General features: G+C 37.0%; 2 protein-coding genes across 12 annotated transcripts in view; both read right to left on the bottom strand.

Moving 5' to 3' along the window:
- Positions 1-1,719: 1,719 nt before the first annotated feature.
- On the bottom strand, positions 1,720-9,156 carry LOC141438730 (uncharacterized). Of its 2 annotated transcripts, none has more exons than XM_074102654.1 (7): positions 9,089-9,156; positions 6,113-6,240; positions 5,542-5,669; positions 5,113-5,155; positions 4,632-4,755; positions 3,193-3,328; positions 1,720-2,790 (listed from the first exon to the last, which is right to left on the bottom strand). In XM_074102654.1, the coding sequence occupies exons 2-7, from the start codon at positions 6,238-6,240 to the stop codon at positions 2,120-2,122; spliced, it is 1,230 nt and encodes a 409-aa protein (XP_073958755.1). In that variant the 5' UTR covers positions 9,089-9,156; the 3' UTR covers positions 1,720-2,119. The 2 variants fall into 2 exon arrangements, with proteins under 2 accessions (XP_073958755.1, XP_073958756.1); XM_074102655.1 differs by lacking the exon at positions 9,089-9,156 and adding an exon at positions 7,457-7,542.
- A 2,290-nt stretch (positions 9,157-11,446) lies between these two features.
- Positions 11,447-20,513, bottom strand: part of LOC141438738 (uncharacterized) — a 213,231-nt gene continuing 204,164 nt past the window's right edge. For 9 of the 10 annotated variants that reach the window (XM_074102673.1, XM_074102676.1, XM_074102672.1 and 6 more), the window contains 6 exons: positions 20,361-20,487; positions 19,792-19,992; positions 18,845-18,923; positions 18,529-18,656; positions 17,694-17,831; positions 11,447-16,935 (listed from right to left, as the gene is read on the bottom strand). In XM_074102673.1, the coding sequence (XP_073958774.1) occupies positions 16,832-16,935; positions 17,694-17,831; positions 18,529-18,656; positions 18,845-18,923; positions 19,792-19,992; positions 20,361-20,487 (777 nt within the window). In that variant the 3' untranslated portion in view covers positions 11,447-16,831. The remainder of the gene's footprint in view (positions 16,936-17,693; positions 17,832-18,528; positions 18,657-18,844; positions 18,924-19,791; positions 19,993-20,360; positions 20,488-20,513) is intronic. The other variant, XM_074102675.1, reaches the window with a different exon arrangement.

The raw sequence follows: 20,513 nt of genomic DNA, 5'->3' as shown, positions 1-20,513 counted from the left end.
CTCTTTGTCGGTCCCTAAGTGATTGCTCCTCTCATCCACTCACAGGTTGACTGGTAGAGATCCCTAAAAGGGGTAAGTTCGCATTTGTACTCGTATTTTAATGTAATTGTGTGTTGACTAGCTAAGCTACTTGAGAAAGAATGATGAACACGATCTCTTCCGACATAACCCTCCTTCTTCGCAGTCGGATAAAATACGGTGGTAAAACATTATTCACTACCTTTATCTGTAGTATTCAATTATTTAAAAAAACAGTTTTTAAAAATTATTTTTGTTTCAAGCATTAGTTTTTTAACAACTTTACATAATCATGAAACTATATAAAATTAAATTATCCGTACTAGATATCAAGTCCGATCACCGAAAACATTCAAAAAAAGGTTTGTAAACAAAGACAACTCACTTAGGTACTTCCAAGTTAAATAAGAACTTGTAAATACTCAATTTTGACCTCAGTTGTGTAGTAAAGCAGTGTACGTGAGCCCTAACAGTTCGTGAGAGGTGTTCGCTCCGTAATGACGCTCTTAAGTTTAGATTAGCGGCAAACTGCCTTTTAATTCTGACGCGATTTACTCACCTCTCGAAACGACATGGCATCAACAACACGACCTTTTTCCTCAGATTTTTTGGCCTCGTAAATAAATGAAAATACCTATATAAAAGTTTTCCTATCGTAAATACAAACTGAGACATGGATGCACAGAAAAACCAGAAAACGAGACCAGCACTGGGAATCGAACCCAGGTCCTCAGCAATCCGTGCTGCGTGCTATAACCCCTACACCACTGCTGGACAGGAATCTAGACATTTTTCCTATGCATACATATCTCAGGTTGCTTATTTTTACTATGCTACTTAAGCAGCAGCACTAGCGACATCTATGTTGCGTCGACAGACGTCACATTGTTTCGGAACTAACCGCTCACCCAGACAAGACATAAAAAAAAACCTTTCCAATGATTTAAGGCTCGTCGTAATTGGTTCCTAGGCCAGAGTCCATACAAATCTGCCCATCCTCCTTTAAAACAAAATGATAAAATAAATAAAACAGTTGCGTTTGCAACATAAGCTAAACCAATTATTTCAATAAATCAGTCATGTGAACAATACTCTTGGCTTTCAATATAGTTGAATAATACATATCTCCAACATCATATTTCAACGATTCCATGGCAGAAGAACTAACTGGCAACACACACTGGTTGAAGTCTTGCACCATTGTGTGCTATGTCCAGCAGTGGACGTCCTATGGCTGATATGATAATGATGGAAGAACATACGCTGGCTACTTCTCATCTCCATGGAACCTGTGACAGAGCTGGTGCAGCATCTGAAGCGGCTGAAAAAGCGAAAGTATGTAGGCACCGAAGTCGACTTTGTCCCGTTTTGCTGTTGAGACCCTTTGGTCCATGGGGTCTTAGCATTTTGAAGCTTTATTATAAGAAAACAACAAAGAAGTTGGTAAACGTTTACACGATTCAATGTACCTACTTTCAAAATGTTTACCTTCTCTATGTATTTTACTTTGTGTATCGAATATTTATGTGAAAATATATCCCTCTCTCTTTCTCTCTTACTATCCGTTTTATTTTCTCCAATACCATATCTCAAATTCTCTCAGTTTTCAACAATTGTCCTGCGTAGACAAAAAATTACATTAAAGGTGATTTGTATAAAAAATACGACAGGCCGACATGATTTTTATTGGTCCTTCTTCACATAATATTCATTGTCACTTACTTAAAAATAAACATTTCTATCTATTTCATTTTTAATAATCACCAATTGATACGCCGAAGATTCTCAAGGATTTTAATATATGAGCCACCATGGAACCTTTTCAAAGGAGAAGCCATAATGATTTTCATTGTTGTTTAATGCGATGTCACTATAGCGTTTACTGTGAAATGATTCCAAGGTGGCTTATGAATTAAAGTCCTTGATCGAACCATGATTTGTTCCATATTACATAAGTGGTTTAAAATATTAAGATATCTACACATGAGATCGTAGGGAAATATACTAATATATGATTTACGATACGCATTGCTATTACCTGATTAACTTCTAACTTAAGATTAGTTATTGCACGTTTTATAAATTTAACTAATAAAAAAAATTACAAATTTGCATCAAAATTACTCATGCCAACACTGCTGTCAGTATCCAGCAAATTACATTCTTCGAATTCACTACGTTTTTCATCTACTTTTTGGTAACTAGTCTTACAAAGAAAATCACTCTCACATATAAAGTCACTCCTGCCATCATCCATACAAGTTCCTTCAAAACTACCACCATACCTTTTGTCGTTGTCATTTCGATAATTCTCATACTTGGCCATTTCGAAATCAGCTGATATTGTTTGCCCTTCATTTACTGTTTCTTTTCCTAGAACATCATCTGTTTCAATGCTAGTGCCTTGAACAGGCATATCGGTAAAAACTCTTTTGTTGTTTTCATTTTTAACTTCATACTTTAGTTCCGACAAGTCGATATTCTCACGATTTTCGATTAAAGGCTTCAAATTCATCAGATTAAAATTTGGTATCATCCTACTACCGTCCCACTGCTCGTTTTCTGGCGTTTCTATATCGAATTGCACTTCTTCTATCTTCTTGAAGGTCCCCAGGTTGTACTGTAGAGGTATAGAGAATGAGGGTAGATCCATTTGGGAGTGATGTCTTGTTGGAAGAGCTGAGATGTGAATAGCTGGCATCGGTTGCTTCGATTTTGCGTAGTTATTTTGAGATGATGATTCGGTGACGTTTACCATTTGCGGAGACGATACTAAAACAAGTGCATTTATATTAAGGACGAAAGGATACTTACTTGTACCTACACTGTGACATTTAAAATGTGTTTTTGCTTCTTTATCATTAGTTATGGCAGTTCTAAAAATAAAGCATTTTGCTACTAATATCATAGACACGTTTAGTGATAACTTATTACATAATATTATAGCTTGTATCATTCGGTTTTTTTAACAATAAACTTTTTGTTTGTAAAAATAAAATTAATACTACTCAAAAAGTGGTAGGTACCATCTTACCAGGAATGACGCTACTTGAGACTACTCGTGACCACGGCCACTTTAATGTGGTTAAAACGTCGAGGTAATTATTATTAGCGTGATAAATCCCGGTTGTGGTAACAGCTATGAGTGAAAATCACGAAGGTTTAAAATATTACCAGGTATGGTTATGTAGTCCCTCATCTCCAGCGCCAGTGCCGACGGCGACCGTTCCGGTGACCGGCCGCGCGGGTACGGCTCGCAACCGGTCTTCTGTTGCTTGCGCCACTTGGCTCGCCGGTTTTGGAACCATACCTGGAATGTGGCAATTAGATGGTCACAGAGTGGCACCATGTTACTTTCGTGGTTTTGGTTTGACCGAATGACCGAAATCCAGTTAGTGAATCTCTTTAGCCATAACACGTAGAATCAAAATCGCCGCCTGGTATCATCAATAGAATGGGATAGAATTACGCTAGATTACTTAAATAAGATATTATTTTTATGTCTTTTCTATGCTATACGAGTAGCATATCAAAAGGCCGTATTCGGAACATAGGTACTTATTTAATCTAATTCTAGTCTTAGTTGCATTTACTCGTAAGATCATTTGACACCTCATTTATCAAGTTTCTTATGAATGTTATGAATTTATAATCTTCTGTACCTAACACTTTAAAGGCACGACGCCTTGCAGTTTTAAAATAAGATGGACCAATCCTTTTCCGTGTGTATTACAAAAGGCGATTAAGGAACCTAGTGTTTTGACGACCAGATGGCCTAGTGGTTAGAGAACATTGACTATGAAGCTTGAGGTCCCGGGTTCGATTCCCGTGTCGGGGCAAATATTTGTATGAAAAATACGAATGTTGTTCTCGGGTCTTGGGTGTTTAATATGTATTTAAGTATGTATCTATATCTATATAATTTTATTTATCCGTTGCTAGTACCCATAACACAAGCTTTGCTAAGCTTACTTTGGGACTAGGTCAATTGGTGTCAAGTGTCCCATGATATTTATTATTATTTAAAGTGATAATGGGCAGCAGCTATAGTCTTAACTTTGACTATGAACTCCAGATTGCGGTAAGAAACGCAAGGTGAGACCACCTCAAACTTTTACAAAGAAAGTCGTCACGAGCTTGCTACCATCCTCAATTGACCATCACCACTCAATCAAGAGTACAGAGACCCAGAAAAGACATACAGCTTTCACATACAAGCACCAAACTAATGCTTTCAGCTATAATCATTTATTGTATATGGAATTCAGGTTACAGTGAATACTTATGTTTATTAAGATAGAAATAAATCAAAACGCAGAAATAATACGAAATATTACAAACTAAATTAAAAACTATATTAAACTATATCTAAAAAAGGCCACTGCGGCATTGTGCCGAAGATGCTGGCAGCATTTCCTCGTTGAATCGCTAGGCTAATTCTATGAGCGAGGTAGCTGCCAGCTCTTCGGTCGCCGGTGGCATCGATAAGCCTCTTCGAAATCTCTTTGAAGAGGCTTAGTGCTCCTGGGCCCCACGGACCAAGGGTCTCGACACCGAAAGGGACGAAATTATATTCGGCGCCGAGACCACTATGCTTTCAGCTACCTACCGACCTGGACTCTCGCTTCTGTCAAGTCAATCCTCATGGCCAATTCTTCCCTGAAGAACACGTCAGGATAGTGGGTCTTGTGGAAAGCAGCCTCCAACTGTTCCAGCTGAACGTTCGAGAATGTTGTCCTGCGAAATATAAAATTGTAAGGATGAAGTCGGATAAAGAATTAGTGGTAGCCTAGTATTCTGACATATTTCTTTTGCAGGATGAAAACTTTGTCAACATCGCTTGAATTTCTCCAAAAAATAATACCGTAGTAAAAGCGCGAGGAAACGTGGTGTAGTCTGGCTATAGTGGTTTGACCTATGGCCTTATCAAGCAGTAGAACGTGGACTCGAGTTTTTCGGCGAGGATTTGAGCTTTTCGGAATTTATGTGCGAAATTGTATTTAAAATTTGCAATGAGCTGCAAGAAAACATAATAAATAAAGAAATTATTCAATGGCGTGTTTGATCAAAGTTACAAAAAATTATTCATCTCACCTGTACCTCCGTTGTTTACGCTTCGGGATATCGCTCTTTGAACCTGAAAAAAATGTGTTTTTTAATAAATCTTGTTCAATGTGTTATTTGAATTTTAGTACATTCTTTAATTGTTTATCATCATCATATCCAGCCGTCCACTGTTGGACATGGCCTCCCCCAACCTCCATTTGCTTCGGTTGGAACATCCACCGTGAACCTGCGGCTTTAACCAGGTCATCCGTCCATCTCGTTGGTAGATGTCTTACGCTGCGCTTGCCGATCCGCGAGCCCCAACGGTCATCTGTTCTCTGTTATTATGGCCTGCCCATTGCCAATGGGTAATTCGCTTGGTTATGTCGTTGATTCTCGTTCTTCTACGTCGTTCTCGTTCTTCAATTGTTAATGTTGTTAGGTACTTTTTATGTAAAAATGTTTGTTAGTACATACTTGACTTGGGCGAGTAATCTTCGTCGTCCTCATACTGCTGCTCTACGGGCCCCTCCGCAGGATCCGCGGTGAAGGGGTCCGTCGTGTCGGCATCGGGTCGCTCGCACAACACTGAGCCGGGACCTAGCCTACGAAGAAGTGGCTATTTTTAATCAAATCTATGTAGTGTTCGAAAAAATTCGAGAGTTTTAGCCCGAAATAAATATAAAGCTTTAGATTCCTTTTAAGAGTGGCCTGAGACTGACGGAAAAGCATTGGAAAAGCTATATTATTTTTAGTGAACTAAAAACAATTACTTTGCTCACCCGCGAACTTATGATAGCTATGTGTATGCAACAAATGTGTTCATGTTAAGTCTAACATCTGATAGCATGGTGATGGGTTGTTGGTCTGAGGATGAACTCTGGTTAAGTTCGAAACGTGTCAGTACAGCAACTTTCCAGCCATAACAGCCATCTGCTTTCCGTGTCATATGCCCAGCCCAACGAGCTAATTCGCTTGGGTATGTCGGTGACTCTCGTTCCTCCACGTATCTCCTTATTATCTTAGTATTAACTATAAATACCATTACCCATTGAATAAGTTAGGTATGCTGTAGCAGAAACTTGTGGTGGGGGACACATCGTCATTCAAGATGGCTGCCGAGTCGAAGCCAGCTGCGCCTGCGCCGCCTTCGCGCCCGTCCAACGATTCCTCCATCTAAATAAAGTAGATAAGAAAGTTTCTGATCGGGTAAATAAACTATTTTTTAACCCAGACGTAAAAAGGGGAAAAAGAGTGGCGCTCAACGCGCTCAACTAACTTCATTTATTGAGTCGACATCTACATCATCTCTGCTTGTACATCCCACAGCTGGGCACAGGCTACCTCTTGAAATGAGAGGACTTGGAGCGTAGTTCCCACTGGGCCCAGCGTGGATTGAAACTTCACATACAACATCCATATGTGGGTTCAGGTTTCAACACGATGTTTTTCTTCCCCGTAAACTCATGATCACCCGCTTTCCTTTTCCTGTCACTTATACTGAATAAATGAGTCAGGAAGAATGGAAGGATTTTATAAAACGACTAGCTGCTTCCCGCCACTCCGTCCGCGCAGAAGTATAGAAAATAGTCCTATTCTCAGACCTACCGAATAAGCACATATACACCGGAATAAAAAGTATCCTATGTTGATCCTTGGGGTTTAAACTGTCTCTACACCAAATTTCATCAAAATCGGTTCAGTAATTTCGACGTGAAAGCGTAACAAACAGACAGACAGAGTTACTTTCGAATTTTAATATAGCGGTTGCCCGCGAAACCGTCCGCGTAGTATTCGTTTATCGATGTCCTTCCCGGGACTCAAACTAGGTATCTGTATACCGAATATACTGTATACTAAATCGGTTCAGCGGTTTGGACGTGATTGAGTAACAAACATCCAAACCTCCAAACTTCTTCACTTACAAACTTTCACATTTATAATATTATAGTTGGATTAGTAGTAGTATTAGTATAGGGATAAGGGAAGTATGGATAATACATGGTATTGTTACTGAGTTTCTACACCACTTACTAGAAATAAGGGGAAAAGACGCGTCGGAAGAAGAAAGAAATCGTGGCTCCGAAACATCAGAGAGTGGACCGGTATCACCAGTGTGGAAGAACTCTCTGGCGAGAGATAAGGAGAGATATGCGGGGTTGACAGCCAACCTCCAGTAGTGGAGAGGCACCGCAAGAAGAATAGAAGAAGACTAAAAATCTAATTTTTCACTTAATAGTAAAATTGGATTTGATTGTTATAATTAAATAGCTTTTTATTAGAGCTGTGTCTTGCAATTATTAATTAATGATGTCAAATAGGTTCCCTACTATTAACCTCGTCCCAAAATATTCAAAAATCAGTACATTTTACTATTTTACTTAATTTTTACCTCGATAATCCATGGAAGTAACGTAACACCACCGGGGTCATCGACCGCATCCCTTGCCTCGAGTTAAATCGAATTAAATGCCTATAATTTAGTTAAGTTTATTAAATTATCACTAAATGAGGATAATTTGTGTTCCTTGTGACAGTTTTGTGGCCGCGGCTGGAGAGGCGCCATGTTTTTTTCCCGCCTAAAAGGATTTGGAGAATTTGTTTTTATGGCGAAAAATTTTTTTTTTGTGTGTGTGGTAATTTGCTCGTCGGGTTTAATATTTAAAGCAGCGTGGGTGCCGTAATTACCTATTAATAGTGACAGTAATCAAGGAATGTGCGAATCTGGGACTTCATAAACTTTCATGAACCCTCAGAGGATTATAAAAAAAATATACCTACTGTGTAAAGTAAAGCCAACGAGACGAGATGACAACGAGAGAGAAAGAGAGCCAGATATTAATATTGATGCATCTGAGAAGGATTGAGTATATCTCGTCTCGTTAGCTTTCCTTTAGTCGAGGAAACTGATACGTATCACTATGAAGCCTTATTCACTGCAAATATCGTATTGACTTATATACATACATATTTTTAAAGAAGTCGTTTTGAAATTAATTGCGAAAAGGTTTTACAAAAATTTGCAGTTCAGTTTCATCGACACTGTAGTTGTAAAAATAATACCTAAAATTACAGCACTGTTTACAAGACTGCTTTACATCAAACGGTTGGTTTAAATCATTAATCCATACTTACTAATATTATAAATGCGAAAGTGTGTGTGTTTGTGTGTATGTTTGTCCGTCTTTCACGCCGAAACGGAGCGACGGATCGACGTGATTTTTGGCATAGAGATAGTTTATGGGCCCGAGAGTGACATAGGCTACTTTTTATCCCGGAAAAGTGCACAGTTCCCGAGGGAACAGCGCGCGATAACCGAATACCACGCGGACGGAGCCGCGGGCAAAAGCTTGTACATTATATTTTTGAGGGGTAACAGGTAGAATATAAATGATAAAGAAATAAAAATAGGGGGTTAATTTGTGTTTTTTAAATGGATAAGGTGACTATAGCTTTACTAGGTCGAAAATCAGTTTTTCTACAAATGTTGCGCGCTATTTTGTGCGTAACAAAGAACTTCAGAGAGACTTAGTTTATTATTTGTATTTGTAGCCATGAGCGATGTTAATTTTTTTAATCTTATACAATCAATTCGACTACACTGGAAAGTATTTTTCATTAATAAACACATTTTGTCTAAGCACAGAGCACCTTCGCAGATTTCTAGGCTTTGAAGTAGGTACCTACCTATCTGGGTTGTCTTATAAATTATAAACGAATTCTATTGAAATACAGAAGAAAAGATAAGAGTTACCTACAAAAACTACGTTTTGGTTTATTCAGAAATGCTGATTTTGTTTATTTAACTATCCAATTTGATGTTTTTTTCCACACTACTTTGATATGAAGTGCTAGATAAAATACACATAAAATATAAACAACTCATCAACCCCACTCAATGAGTCAAAAATAAATTTATAGTTCAACTTTAACGAAACCGTGAACAAATTAAGCCCTAATTCAATTTACATCTCGCTAATCTAATTACCTACAAACTAATTAGTTTTCTTGTAAAACGACGTACCTTTTAAATCACAATTTGTTCCATCAGTCCACTCGTAATTTAATAAAATGGAGGATGTGTATTGTCACGTGGTTGACGGCGAAGTGGCCAAGCGATGGTAAGTAGCCGTGGACAGGGAAAACTGTGGAGTTGTTGAATAGAAAAGTTTTGTTTAAACTTTTTTTATTAAAGTTTTTAGTATGTATGTTATATAAAAGCCGACTTCTCTTAGTTATATTTAAAAGTTTTGTTTGGACTTCTGTGAGACAGAAGATAATTTTTGAGATTTGTATTTATTGTGTACTGAAGTATTCATTTATTTAATTCTAGTGTTATGAGAATGTTGATAGTTATAATGTTTTTGTGATTATTTTTTAAATTTACAGAATGTTATTTATTTTATTGTTGTTAAACAAATCAGTACTTGTGAATAATTCACTGGCTTTACTTCAGTAGGTCGGCTATGGAAATTATACGCAAAGATGTTAATTTTAAGTCAAGGTATTCTTTATTAAATTTATATACTTACTTATAATAAAGTATATTTGCAAGTTACAAATATTATACCTTTCATCAAGTGGGCTGCGAACTAGATTAAAAATGTAATACTTACATTTCTTGTTTTTATTTCTCAATTATCGTAAGAGCATGTTTACGTAAACCTATCTAGAAATATATCCCTCATATTTTAACGTTGTTAATCAATTAAATCTATTAAATAAAATTTTAAAACTACAAAATGCACAATAATATATTAAAAAAACCAGTCGACTCCATTCTTTCCAAATCCACCTAGAAAACCTCATGACGTTTACTATTACGCCACACTATACACAGACATACAAACTCATTTAAGCAGAGCTTAGCTGGCGGGAAAGCCCTCAAGTTCTGGATCGTTGACGTTCACTGGCTTACGTTCAAAGGTATTTCTGACTTCTAATAACGGTGCAGTTACCCTAGTTTTTTGACGATAGAACTGGAAAAATCGACAATTTAGTTCCTTCTAAAAATGTAATGACTACAATGAAACTTTCTTAATAAAAAAAAATAAAGACTTGTTTAAAAACCGGCCAAGTGCGAATCGGAGTCGCGCACGAAGGGTTCTGTACCATTATCTATACAACATTAGACATTAGCAAAAAAACACGTTTGTTACATGGGCCCCCTTAAATAAATATTTAATTCCGTTTTTAGTATTTGTTGTTATAGCGGCAACAGAAATACGTAATCTGTGAACATTTCAACTGTCTAGCTATCACGGTTCATGAGATACAGCCTGGTGACAGACGGACGGATAGCGGGGTCTTGGTCTTGGGTCCCGTTTTTATCCTTTGGGTACGGAACCCTAAAAATCACATATCTACTTACATAAAAACATAAACTCTTTTTGATGGTTGATTGACGTGTGTTGTGTCTGTTGGTGTGTTTGTTTGACGTGTTGGTGTATAGGTACTGTAAGTCATTGTAATAAAAAATAGACTAGAGTTTTTGTTGAAAAATGTACCCGTCCGAAGCCGGGGCGGGTCACTAGTTTATTATAGAGCGGATACCAAATTATAAAACAAGTCTATTAGCCCGCTGTTATTCCAGTTAGCTACCGTGATGGTTCACCCGTTCATATTTTATGAACTACCCTACTCTACCCTTAGTCAAGGGTTTTTACGACCATCCTAATGTCACGGGATGATTTACGACCCGGATCCGGGTGTAATCTAAAAACTAGTAGGTTTTATGCGGGGCGAGAAACATAGTGGAAGTGGAATATTCGTTTCATAATCTCGAGCTATAGAGGCTGGCTTATTTAGATCAGTCAGTATGGGAAAGTCTGATTCTATAAGACATACGAAGATCTGTTCTTAGTGATAGGCTCGTTTTTTAAAGATCCCCAAGTTGTATCGCTCCGGAAACACTGTCCCAGGAAACTGGTTCCATAATTTAGTCGTGGGTGGAAAAAAAAACGGAATTTATGTGCAAAATTTAATTTCTCTTTAGTTTTCAGTTTTCCAGCGCTTTCAAATCATCATAGACAAGAAAACTGCACAGCAAAATAGTTTAAAAATATGTATTATGCATCGCAGGCGCACCATGCAGTAACAAACTCATTTACCTACCTTGGGCTTCATGGCATGAAAACTAGTACGGGCAATAACTCGTTTACCGACCACGGGTTTCATGACAGGATTTTATTTGGGGGGTTGCAACCAAGGTAGCCTGCATGTTACGACACTGTTTACGAGCAAGTGTGATGAAAAATATTTTCCAGACACCTTGTATATCAGTTAATCGCGAACTTAGCTCCCCTCTCTTACTCCCCTGTATCTATATTATTCTACAATTAGGTAGGTATATAGTGAGCTTTGAAAATAAAACGCCAAGCAATTCTCATGAATGTTAATTCATATTTAATAAATAAATACATTTTCATTCTTTAAATAAAATTATTGTAAGTGACTTAGTTGTATCAACTTTCAACAACGCACCGTATAATACAACATAAAACACGCTATCGCGGTATTGCTTAGGGCTAGCTATATATAACATTATAACTAAGAGATATATATTAGGTGTACTCTTCAATATACATACAGGTTAAAGTAGTAAGAATAAGTTAGTAAGTTCTATGTTACAGAAAACTAAACTTAATTAAACTAAAACTAATTCAATTAAATGAGACTCATCTGCGTAGTAAATGGTAATTAGCAGATGTTTTTTTTCCTAAATAATTTTTCAAGTACAATTGGACAAAAAACAATGTGATACATCTTTGGCGTCAAGCGAAATTTACAAAAGCAATCAAACGATTTTCCTACTAAAGTATTGTTATATGTTCCAAACATAGATTAAAAAATATATATATGAAATTAAATATTGATACAAATTCAACTTAAGCTGAACTGAAAAAGGAACTGTAAAATAGAAAACGTCTCAAAATTATCCTTGTAAAGAACATACTAAACTCAAGTACAGCCAAGGGCATAAATATCCATACAGCCATAGCGTCAAATATACATATACAACGACCTTGAAAGGTTTAGTAGCATAAAGAAGGTGTATAGATATTTTTGTCGTCTTGTTAACGTACATACTTTTATGACCTTGAATATACCGACAGTCATTTTCTATTAGTAAATTTGTGGTAAATTCAGATATAACAATGAATTAATAAAACCTTACATAATCAGCACATACCTCATAGATTAATATTGCAAAAAAAAAGTGATGGGCAAAGTACGGCCCGCCGACGTTCCTTCGAAGTGAATAGTACCTACTTATGTGGCCCGCAATCATAATACATATTTTCATTATTTGGCAAAAACATAAAAAAAGTATAAAATAGAACGGTGTAACCCTGGCCCTCCTCTAAAATATCTGTAACTTTCTGGCCCCCCATGAAGAAAGTTTGCCCACTACTACTTTAGACTCACGGACCTATTCGCGAAGGACGGAGAGTTTAGAAATACATCCATGCTTGGAACAAACAACAATAGACAACAAATCGACCATAGATATTAGGAAGAACGCATTCCGCTTGCAATACGTCCGCAAACGTCAAGGATTCTTTTTAACGTTACAATTACGTTTTTAATGTCAATTTTAATATTAAATTGGTAAGTATAAGCATAAGATTAGCTTTTTACTGATAAATTTACACGCTCTCAAATATAATTTCGAGTTTTACAGTTTTTGAAGTAAGGAATTCAAGATTAATAATGTGATCCTGACTTTTCGCCAAAAATAGTTTGCCAAATGTTTCATAATATGGATGTTTTTTTTTGTGTCTAAATTCAAAATCAGCATATCATCATCATCATCCCAGCCTATATACGTCCCACTGCTGGGCACATGCCTCCTCTCAGAACAAGAGGGCTCAGCAAAAAAAAACACAGCATATGTTTCCAAATAATCAAAGACGCGTGTAAAATTATCAGCAAATAGCGAGATTACAATCGAACGAAGAAACTTTAATCAATTCCTTTCAGTTGTCATGCATTACATTTTGTTTTAACTAACGTATAACTACGTATAACAAACATGCAATCACTCGCCGGCTCTCACACAGAACTCATTTCCATACGTAACAGATAAAAAAGAGAATACATTGTAATTTATAAGATCTTGCTTTCGGCAATCTGAATAACCAAATAAGTAAGATTGGGGTGCGTATTCATTCGCATAATTTGTGACAGTCATAATTTAATGTTTGTCATAATTTTTGCTAGTCATAATTTTATAAATGCTCATCCTGTAGAACTCTATAGGTTAGGTTTGTTTTATAACAATTCTGAGCAATTAATAATATGGATTCGGAGAAAAAAGTTATGACAAGCAATATTATGACAAACTTACATTATGACTTTTAACGATAATGCGAGCCGATATAGACCCAACGTATTGACTCGAGTCTCCTCAGTCAAAACGCTTGCAAGCAAAACCGCCGCGCGGCGCTAGCGTAATTATAGCCCACTCATATGCCTAAGGCTTATATAATTTCGATCCCGTCGTTCAGCGATTTCGCATAGTGCTCTACATATATCTATATTAAGCCATCATATCCATCGCTGCATGCTAGACTCTTAATTGTCTTCACAAACACTTATTTAGCTTAGTACGTCATCTGTTACTTTGACACTTGCTTTTGTATAAATAAGTGAGTCACAGAATAAAGTCTGCCAGTCGACATACAATTTTTTTTTCACTGGCAAGGAAGGAATTTGTATTTTTCTATGCGCCGTCTAGTTTCAGTAAGATGGGTTGCCGAGAGCTATGCAGAGGACATAAATATGTAATGAAATCGTACGTCAATAAAATCGTGTGGAAATAATAATTTGGGATTACCTCATAACATTAAAAGTAGGGCTACGGAATAAAAATAATAGAATAGTGTCAAAATTCACGAATAAAAGGTATACGCGCAGTTCTCCGAAAAAAAACACATTTCCCTTTAATCCTACAAAGGAATAGTCTTTTCATCGAAGAATTCGCAGATTGTTACGTTTCACCGAATATTTATTTCACAGAATAAAAGTTCCCATTGGATTTATTTTTTGAACAGTCATACTCATCGTATAAAGCACATTAAGCTTCGGCGAAACGTTACATCTGCGAAAGACTTTTCAATGATAGACGCCCTACCAAAACCACAATTATATTTGTCCATCAACAACCGTTTACCTATCTATCGTATCAAACAGTAGAAACGATCCTACTAACCGGTACAAAGTCAACAAGTAGTTTAGAGATAACATTTTAGTTTTTAAGGCCGGTTATTACAATGAGAACAATCATAACAAAATGAATAGTAGCATTTTAACTGAAATCAGTGAAACTGCTGAACACACACATCAAAAACTATAGTGAATCGTAGTCATTTAATATTTAAATGGTAAATTATTTAAGTATGACTGAGTGGTGCGATTTTTTTTTATGTTCATAAATTATTTAAAATTTTCATAGATATTATAAGAAAACTATCACAACTTGGTAAGAGTTTGAGTACTCTAATGAGACTAATAATAATTAAACATCGAGTCAAACCGGCCGTGTGTCACAGTTTTAGTATATCTCGTTTACTTAATATTAAATAGGTTATATTTAATGGTAAAGTCACGAAGCACTTGTGACAGGAGTAGGTAACATACACTCTCCCTTCTGCCAAACTATGTAGTGGGAAACGAAAACCAGTGTACTATAATAAATGTATAAATAGCTACAGAAGCTGTAAAAATATTTTAAAGGGATTTTTAGGGGGAAATATTCGAAAGTATCAAAATATCGCCACTCTAAATTATTATATGGAAAAGCCAAATTTTAGCCGAGTGAAACTACTGAACTAGTTTGAACCTTGACTGACATTAAGCATCGCTCACCCATTGGCTTCTGAAAATGCCGACAGAAGAACCGACGCCCGTCGTTTCGCATCTTTGGCGCGTTGTAGTGAATATTGCTATTGAATGTCAATATTTATATAATAATAAGGGAGGAATACTAAATGTCTTCACGTATTTCTTGAAAATCCATTTTGAATGAGTGAGTTGATTCACTACTAAATTCATCACTACTAAATTTTTGTTTAAAATTGTACAGTAGTCTTACTAAAACTATCCATATTTTTTTTGACCTTCCACTAAAAATAACCAAAGCATAGACCCCAATCCCCCATGTCTTTGATGCTTACGTTCTATAAGTGTACATATCGCTCCCTCGATAAATGGCAGAAAAAAAAGAAGTGTAGGTAAAGCTAAAATCACCTCCCGTCGTAAGTGCTTAGTGGGTAAAGTCCAAGGAATAGGTAACAACACGTCTCCAACTCGTCACTCGCAAGTATGAAATTGAAAAGCAGCCTTTAGGTACAGTCAGGAAAAACAATCGAAATATCTAAGTTTGGAAGATTCTTTTTATCTATCACTTATTCACCTAATTGGGTATATAATTTTTAATAGTTTTATTATGGACACTCGATCGAAATGCGTATAGACTAGTCTTGAAATCGAGTTGAAATCGAAAACGGACAAACAGGACTGTTTTTCTTATATTTTAGAAATTTTCTCAAATTACCTATAAACGCTAAAATTCATCAACAACAGTTAATAAATTCGTATTTTCTTTAACTATAAATATAATTCTGTTATCTGCGGACTTTCTAATGTATGTATGTATTTTTGTGCTGAAATAAATTGATTCGTGACACTACATTTTGCAATTGCACTGCCTATACGAAACGTATGTACAATTATCCTAAAGAAAAAACTTCGATATCAAGATCGCATAGTGAAAATCCTTTCAAAGTAGCCGCTTTATATTTCCTGAATGGTAACATGTACTGAAAAAATATGTCAATAATTAAATATTCGTTCATGTCAAATTTATGCGACTGTCTAATGTCTCAATGTCAATGTCAGAACTCTCACAACAATTTTAATTCTCTCATATTACGAAATTACTTATACATCGGTTACTTTTTTTAAAAATACTGGCTAGTTGACAAAATATTTTAAGTATTTTTTCTTCTATACTCAAATAACTTTTTCTTCTTTTTTATAACTGACCAGTATTAAATAAATCAACCACAAAACATAGACTCATCGTGGATAGAAAGAGACAATATAAATCGATGTAAGACGTCCAATCTCTTATATCCATTCATGATTCGACTATATTTTGTGGTATAACTGCACCAACATCTAAAACAAACACTATATTCAAAACATGGACCCAATATGCTTTCGATAGTTCCAACACTTGTTGCATTCTTCATCTGTTTCATTAGTCTCCAGGGCTAGCATGGCCGTTTAATCTTTCAAGTACATATTTTAATTATCACTGAAGTAAAGAACATGTCTATGCTAGTCTCACACAGGTTATTAGCGTCGTTGCAATGCTGTATATTGTCAAACTATTATGTACTCGGATATATTAAATATAAATTCGAGTAATCGTGCATTACATTGGCACTTAAAAATTATGATCCATTCCCAATCCACCCTCAACGTCCCTAAAAACACCTTGTACCCTGGTTTAAAAATGACCCAATGACTTTAAATATCTATCCTCAACTTCATCCAACATAAAAAATATGTTCAATCATTTAAAAAAATACAGATGGCACTAAGAAAAAAAATACATTCTTCCAAACTCGTACGATACATTAGCCAACGTATCCGAATTGGAATGCAATCGAAATATTAAATCAACCAATCGTGTTAAATGGAAAGGATTCCAAATTCGAAATGTAAAGAGTCGCTTCACCGACGCTTCGCTATTGGCTTAGACTTCGGTGCTCTTGCCGACGTGACCTGATTTGGCGTCGGGGACACCCGAAGCGCTGAGTTTACGGGTTCGACTGGGGAATATTCCGCTGAAGAGACGACCTGAAAAAGAAACACCAATTTTATTACTTTAATATTAGCGACACTACAAATGGTGTCATATTTTGGAATGAATCATAATTCTGTATACCTAGTGCCGTCCACGAAGACGCGTGATTTTGTCAAAATTAGACATTAAAGACATTGTAATAAGAACCACGGCACTCGTCATCGTGGATGACTCTACCTATAATATGCGTTGAAATATCAATAGATCATTAAATTTTAGCACACACTACGATTAAACGCGAGCGCTTTTAGCACCATCTCTTTCGCAAGCGATACTCTGAAGAGGGAGAGAGAGGGCCTGGTCTACATTCCGTAGCAAATACACTTTTAACGTTCAGTTTCATTGGTCGATAATTCGGTCGGTATACGGCGTGCGGTGTTTTAACCCTTCATAAGGCCCCATTTATTGGAGCATACTACCACAGAATCAAAAACAGCTATCGAATACATACCTGGCAAAGAATATTTTTAAAGCTAGTCGTATTTTCAATAATTACAATGGAAATTGTGACGTACTATGAAAGCAATAAGGTTCAGTTTCCAACTCAATGCAAGTGGTCGCTAAATCGCCTCTGCCTTATTAAGGGTTAAATTACGTCACACATTTTGTGGGTAGGAACAAAATAATTGCCATCTTTATAGCAACACGTGTGATGGGTAGGGTCTAACTAATTTTCGACGTACTTTATGGATTGCCCCTTAAGACCCTATCGACCAATGAAACTGAGCCTTCAAGTGTTGAAGTCAGTTACCTGGCGAGCGGTCCGGCGGGTGTCGCGGCGAGGTGGCGTGTAGAGCAGTGCGACTGCCTTGTTGGAAGGACACCGACATGCCGCTGTCCAGGGAGCCAACGGAGCCGCGTCGTTGGAGACGTTCGGCCGCCATCGCTACTGGAATACAACAAAGCTGTGATATGTAGCTGTACCCAGTAAAAGAGCGGAGTGAAAGTAATTGACTGATAATTATTTTGTCTGTATAATATTTATATTATTTTTTTTATTCACATTCTGTGACTGTATATTTTTTATTATTTTAATTTTTAAACCATGGAATACGTGTGTATTTCATAATTGTTTCTTTTGACATGATTTTACTCATTGGCACATTATTATTTTTGTATTTTTGTAAAATTTATGTTGTTTATTTTATTTGGATCATTACAAATACAAAAGATTTTATTGGTCTCAATTTTTTTTACATTTTATAAAGGTTGGGACCTCCCATTAAGCATAAAAATGCTCATCATTGTTTTTGTGAATTCTTTATATTTTGACATTTTATATGGAATGTAATGTAATTTTCACTAAGTAATAAATAACTCTATCTATAAAATCTACATGCTGTAATTTAGCTAAATGGGTCCTGGAAATCAAAATACATATTTATAAGACCTTCTGTTAACCTCATTTAATGCAAATAAATAAATGAATTAATTAATTAATGACACTCGACTCGTGTTGAAGACACCAGATGTAAGAGTGGACGCAGGCCGCTTCCAACCGAAGCAACTTGAGGTCTATCGGGGAGGCGTATGTCGAAAAGAGGATGTTCTACGGCTGATATGATGATGATGATGAGTATACTGACCGGGGTCGTTGATGTCCACGAGCGAGTTACTGAGCACGTTCCGCTTGATGATGCTGGTTGGCGGCGGGTTGTGGGGGTGGCGCGGCGCGGTCGGCGCGGGGCAGGACGGCGGCGGGGGCACCACCACACTGCAACGAACACACTATATTATTAGTGTCATTGCACGCATAAACAGATTTACAATATTATTAAATGATATCTATACATCACAAGTATTTAACACAACTGGCTCGATTGTATGTATAACATATCATAAAACAGGTTATCTGTGGTGATCACTAGAATGACAAGGGTTCAATTATCAATGATGACATACCCGTGCACATGTACGTGGTCCATGCATTGCTGGTGGTCGAGATCAACATCCGCTACGCCGCTGTCGCGGTTCTCCATCACTGAAAAAAAAAATACTTTAAAAAAACGCAGCAATAGTTCAATAAACTGAATTCATTGCTCACCAACAAGATAAAAACGTTGTACATTAGAATGTGCGAAACATGCAACTATAACATGAACTTTTAGGTAGACTAAAGGTATCCCGAAATAGGAGCCCCGCACAGCGAAGCACGATTGACTTTCGCACATTGCCACCTTTTTGTTCGCAAAATAATATGTTTTAACCTTTTCGGCACTTTTCATTCCAACTCGTTCACATACGAGTACGGATGCCGAACGAGTATAGTCTGGATGGACCACAATCATCTTTACTAACCTAATCCGTATTAATATTATAATTGCACAGAAGTGTATCTGTCTGTTACCTCTTCACGCTTAAATCGTTGAACTGATTTGATTAAAATTCGGTAAGCAGATAGTAAGTCCCAGGGATGGACATAGGATAGCTTTTATCCCAGAAAATTGCATAGTTCCCGCGGGATAGCGATAAAAGATTCTACACGGACGAAATCGCGGGGAACAGCTAAGTAATAAATAAATGAAACTGAACTATTGATGTCTTCGATATTTCATACAGAATTAAATGTGGACTGAATACTTAGGGAATGCAATTTATTAAATGACTTCTTAGGGCCGCCACATATACTCGGAATTCCATTTCGTTCTCCGTTCCGAATTCGGGATTTCGAACGCAGTAAATCCATACAAGACAGTAGTTTTCCGTTGGAGCTTTTCCCTATTGTTCAGAATTGAAATAAACGTATGTGTGTGATTTATCGAAATTCCGAATATCTGTGTGGCGGCCCTTACAGCGTTCACTATAAAGAGCCCATATTCCTTCTGTCCATTCCTGCCGTATTTACTGACCGTTTCTGTTGTTGCTGTTGTTCCTCCCCTTTCCGCGATTCAGCTCCCCCTCGATCCTCATGGACTCCATATCGTCCATCTCAGCTACACTCTCGCGCAGATCCTCGGCGAACTTGCATCGGTCGTGCTCGTTGCGCGCGTTGAACGTGGCCAGGCGGCGGCCGTCAACACGCCGCGAGATGCGAATGCCGAACGGGTAGTCTGGTGGAACGTCGTCATCATCAGCATTATCATCATCATCACCATTATTATCATCTTCATCATTATCATCATCATCATCATCACCATCATCATCATCATCAATATCATCATTATCATCATCATCACCATCAAATTTTTAAACTGTATGTTATAAGCTGTTGGTTTTCCAGAATAAATAAATCAATCAATCATCATCATCACCAGTCATCATTATCATCATTTGCCGACCGGATTGCTAAGTCGTTAGTAACCCAGACTAATGAAGCTAGCGATTGCGGGTTAGATCCCCGTGACGGCAAATATTTGTGTGATGAATTCATACGAATGTTTGTAGAGACTCTTAGACAATACGGCTGCGGTATACTCACGCGGCACTGAGAACAGGTTGACGATCATGCCGCAGAGCGGGAAAGACTGCCGGAAGGTGTAAGTGACCGAGGACTTCTTCTTGCTGAAGATCTTCGTTATCACCAGCAGGTCATTGAAGAGGAACACCTAGGGGTCAATGTTCTAGGGTTAAT

The sequence above is a fragment of the Choristoneura fumiferana genome, chromosome 19, assembly GCF_025370935.1.
Source record: "Choristoneura fumiferana chromosome 19, NRCan_CFum_1, whole genome shotgun sequence".
NCBI classification, from domain to species: Eukaryota; Metazoa; Arthropoda; class Insecta; order Lepidoptera; family Tortricidae; genus Choristoneura; species Choristoneura fumiferana.
The sequence above is the reverse complement of the archived record's forward strand: the minus strand, read 5'-3'. Positions and strand labels throughout refer to the sequence as shown.